This window comes from Corvus brachyrhynchos, unplaced genomic scaffold (assembly GCF_000691975.1).
Source record: "Corvus brachyrhynchos isolate BGI_N302 unplaced genomic scaffold, ASM69197v1 scaffold130, whole genome shotgun sequence".
NCBI classification, from domain to species: domain Eukaryota; kingdom Metazoa; phylum Chordata; class Aves; order Passeriformes; family Corvidae; genus Corvus; species Corvus brachyrhynchos.
In genome coordinates, this window is record NW_008236193.1 from 800,193 (window position 1) to 804,693 (window position 4,501).

Here is a 4,501-nt window from a genome sequence, read left to right on the forward strand (position 1 = left end):
CCCGCGTCTGTCCGTCCGGCCCGGGGCTCCGCGGTCCCCTCACCGCGTCCTCCGGGCACGGCCGCGCACTCCGCGCGCACTGTGGGAGCCTGAAGGGCTTCCCGAAGCCCTGCCCGCGGCCTCCCCGTTCTCCCTCGGGCCGGGGCTGAGGGGCTGAGGAGCCCACCCGGCGCTGGCTGTATTTCACATCTATAAATATAGCAGTGCCCGTGGGTGCCCCTTGCAGGGCTGTGAGAGGCAAAACGAATTGTTCGGCGGGCCAGAACCGAGGGGATGTAGCTGCAGCACTGTATGGCAGTGTGTCTTCTCTTTGTTGAGTAGTAGTCTTTTTAAGTAAAAGACTATGACTCTTTTCCTGTAAAATATCTTGGCTGCCCTGAGGACTGATGGTGTTCCATGTCTGTGAGGTTGTTTCAGTATTTCTGTATCCACTTCGGTCACCACAAGATCAGAAGGGTCCAAAGCTGTTGGAGAGTGTCCAAAGGAGGGACACGGAGCTGGGGAAGGCTCTGAGGAGCGGCTGAGGGCACTTGGCTCGTTCAGCTGCAGCATAGGAGGCCGAGGGGAGGCTCCTGGGGGCTGCAGCTCCTCCCGAGGGGAGGCGGAGGGGCAGGGGCTGAGCTCTGCTCTGGGACAGGGACAGGAGCCCAGGGAACGGCTGGAGCTGGGTCAGGGCTGGGCATGGAGCTCAGGGAAAGGTTCTTCCCCCCGAGGCTGCTGGGCACTGCCCAGGCTCCCCAGGGAATGGGCCCGGCCCCGAGGCTGCCAGAGCTGCAGGAGCGTTTGGACAGCGCTCTCAGGGATGCCCAGGCTGGGCTTGTTGGGGTGTCTGTGCAGGGCCAGGGGTTGGATCAATGATCCCTGAGGGTACCTTCCAGCTCAGGATACTCCAGAATTCTAAGCTCTTTTCTGATTGAAGTGACTTTCTCAGGTACTTCAGCCATGAGCATCCGCCAAGCCTTTCACAGTGGTAATTTGTTGTTTACCTCTGTGTGTGTCTCTTCTTTAGGACCCCCACTATCCTGACATGGGGTGGTGTGGCCGGTGTTGGTGTGATCTGGGCCACAGACTGGAAGCTGGTGTTGCAGTACGTTCCCTACATCGGCGGCAAGTACAAAACTGAAGACTGAGCTTCCCTCTAATGGTGAGTTTTGTTTGTGCATCTCTTGGCTGAAGTAATAGAACCATAAAATCACAGAATCCCAGACAGGTTTGGGTTGGAAGGACCTTAAAGCTCATCCTGTTCATCCCCTGCCCCTGAGGGGCAGAGACACCTTCCACTATGCCAGGTTGCTCCAAGCCCTGTCCAACCTGGCCTGGGACACTTGAACACAATAACCCTGTGTTGGTGTGACAGTGGATGTTTCCTCTGTGCTTGGGGCATGATCATATTTTTTGTCCCAAACTTCTCAATTTGATTATTCAGATTTTTTTTTTCTTTTTCTTTTTTTTTTTTAATGGAGCTTCACAGAGCACCAGAAGGATGAAATATTCATTAGCATATGTTTTTCAGGTGGTCACTTTGCAAGTGGTGGGTTTTCCACAACATGATGTGGTTCTTAAGAGGTCAAATCAAGCTTATCTGGAACATTTGACATACCTGTTTACTTCTGTTCCTGAGCAGAAGGGCTATGAGCTCAGGACTAGTTTTGTGAGTAGGCAAATTCAGACTCCTTTCTGCTCCTTGTAACTGGCATTAAAAGTAATTTGAATTTTCAGAGCTGGTTATTGTATTCCACAAATTCCTTGGAAGATTTGCTTTCTCAAGGTTTTGGTTATTTTCCTTCTTTAGATGTGTATCAGAAGTGCTGTTCTGAATGTTCTGGAAGTCTGACCGTTCCTAAAGCTGGAGCAGCAATTAGACAATCTTTCTGTTGGGGCTCTTAACTGCATGTTTTTTCTAGTAGGCAGGCTTTGGATTTCTGTATTCCTTGCTGCAGGTAGAAGGGAGTCAGGAGGATTTTTCCCTGTCATTAAAGGATGCTATGGGAAAACTCTTGAGTCCAGAGGAAACTGTCTACCTCAATGTTTGTTTCTTCTGGTAAGAATAACAGTTACATCTACATGTTGATTAATGAAAGTGAGCTATTTGTGTTCCAGCTTCACTGTGTTTTGTAGGGAAGTCAGTTTGGAAAGCACAGACAGTACTTTTAAAGTCTTTTTTCAGCAATAGTTGTTGCAGTTTAAACAATTTACTGTTTGCAGACTTGGTGTTGCACAGATCCTTCTGTAACCAAAAGAGGAATGAAACTTGTCATGGAAGTCAGCTGAACTGGAAGCATTTTGGGTCATCGGGATGTTGACAGACAAGTCATAGAACCATAAAATCACAGAATGGTTTGGGTGGGAAGGGTCCTTAAAGTCCATTCAGTTCATGGCCATGGGCAGGGACACCTTCCACTGTCCCAGGTTGCTCCAAGCCCCATCCAACCTGGATGGAGAAAAGTTTTCAAGTGGAAAAGCTCTCAGGTTATGTAGAGGCAATTAAATTACCTTTTAAGGGCTTTCTTTACTTAAAAATGGTCAGTAGTAGGAACACAGCTCTATTCCTGAGCCAGCAGTTTGTGTTTTCTGTTGTGGAGTAAGAACATTGTGTCAACCCTGTGGGAAGAGGAGCTGAGAAAGGGAATGTGTCTGTGGTGGCCTGTGCTCCCTTCCAAAGCGATTCCAGGCCTGCACACCTGCACCTGGATCAGCTCCTGTACCAGAAACTTCTTGCCTGGGTACTGGAGGCTTTTGAAACCTCTCATGTTGGCTGCTGTGGCACTGTGCAGGAAGCTCTGCTAACGACTGCTCTGTGTTTGTTGTAGGAATGTTATTGCTGGAGGGAGTGTTCGGAGCCATCCGTCCACTGGGACCCTGCTTGGGGGTGACCCTGAAATGCCCAATACAGATTCTGCAAGTTGTGGTGTGTGTCTCTCTCTCCCATGAACAAACTCATCTTCACTGACCACTTCCTCTGAGCACTTTCCCAGCACCTCTTGCCTTGATGGGAGTAATTTATAAACCTGGTATACAAAATAAACCAAGTGAATGATTTTTGGGGGGTTGGATTGGGTTTTTTTGTGTGTGTGTTTGTGTGTTACCTTCTTAGTCCACATTCTTAAGACCAGACCCCTGGTTTGGTTTTGGGCTATAGAACCATGGAATCACAGACTGGTTTGGGTTGGGACACCTTCCACTATCCCAGGTTGCTCCAGGCCCCCTCCAGCCTGGCCTTGGACACTTCCAGGGATCCAGGGGCAGCCACAGCTGCTCTGGGCACAGTGTTATGTCTTCAGCTCGTTGGACTGTGTGTCCTGAGGCAGGTCTGCCATGTGTTTGCCTCTTTTCCTGTGCAGGTTCCTTGGGAATCAACCACTGGCTGCTAGGATGCTGGGTTTGATGATTTATTTATATCAATTACAGCTCTTGAGCTACTCTTAGTGATGTGTTGATTTTAGGCTCATCATTCCTAGATCGCTGTGGCCTCATGGATACAGTTAGCTTTTCATAGCTAGCATAGTTTCATGGTAACAGATTCCTGAAATTTAGTTTGAAGAAAGGAGTTGGGGTTTTTAACATCAATTCATGGACCCCTTAAATGGTCTGGTTTTTAAGCTTTTCTGGCTTAATCTAGGGGCTTGAGGAAGGGAGGCCCCAAATCCTGGGTGTCTTTCTTTGTATCAGGGTGAAAACCAGGGGTTCAGAGAGCTGCTCAGTTCTTAAGGCGGGGTTTGAGTAGAAAAAGAACCTGTATCCTCAATTCATAGATCTGTTTATTTGTGGACAAAAATCAGTGATGAAACAACCCCCAAACACAACCCTTTAGGCAAGAGTTTTTAGCTGTTAGAAAACCCCTCCCACAACCCTTTAGATGAGAGGTTTTAGCTGTTAGAAAAAGGAAGAGTGAGGATTATTTTGCTCTGGTCTCTGCCACTCAGTCACAGATGACTCAGACTCGGGAGAAAAGTTCATCCCTTTTCGCAAAGACCAGAATTTACAAACAAACTTCCTCTGTGTGAGAACAGGGTCACTGTTTTCTCACTGCTTAGTGCCCAATTTCATCTTGCTAGAATGTTTGGCTGTAATGCAAGGTTTGAATCTCTTCAGGGGAAAATCCGAGTTGTAGCTGTGCTGCCTGTGTGTTGCTGTCAGGGCTGTGTCACCTTCAGGGATGTTTCTATGGAAAACTGTTGGAAAACCTGCCCAAACAGTGGCACTATGCAGGACACTTGGACTACTTAATTAACAGTAAAATTTCTTAGTGTTCCTTCAGCAACATCGCTGTTAATTAATTGGGGGCAAAGAATATCATTTTCACATGCAAAAACTGCCTTTGCTGCTCTGCTGTGTCCAGTAAGATGCAATCACAGAATCCTGGAATATCCTGAGCGGGAAGGGACCCACAGGGATCCTCAAGTCCAGCCCCTGGCCCTGCACAGACACCCCAACAATCCCACCCTGGGCATCCCTGAGAGCGCTGTCCAAACGCTCCTGCAGCTCTGGCAGCCTCGGGGCA

General features: G+C 48.6%; 1 protein-coding gene across 1 annotated transcript in view; it reads left to right on the forward strand.

Moving 5' to 3' along the window:
- LOC103620796 (cytochrome b-c1 complex subunit 10) overlaps positions 1-3,039 on the forward strand; it is a 15,612-nt gene extending 12,573 nt beyond the window's left edge. The window contains exons 2-3 of the mRNA XM_017739361.1: positions 1,010-1,144; positions 2,811-3,039. Coding sequence (XP_017594850.1) covers positions 1,010-1,130 — 121 coding nt within the window. The 3' untranslated portion in view covers positions 1,131-1,144; positions 2,811-3,039. The remainder of the gene's footprint in view (positions 1-1,009; positions 1,145-2,810) is intronic.
- The last annotated feature ends 1,462 nt before the right edge of the window (positions 3,040-4,501 follow it).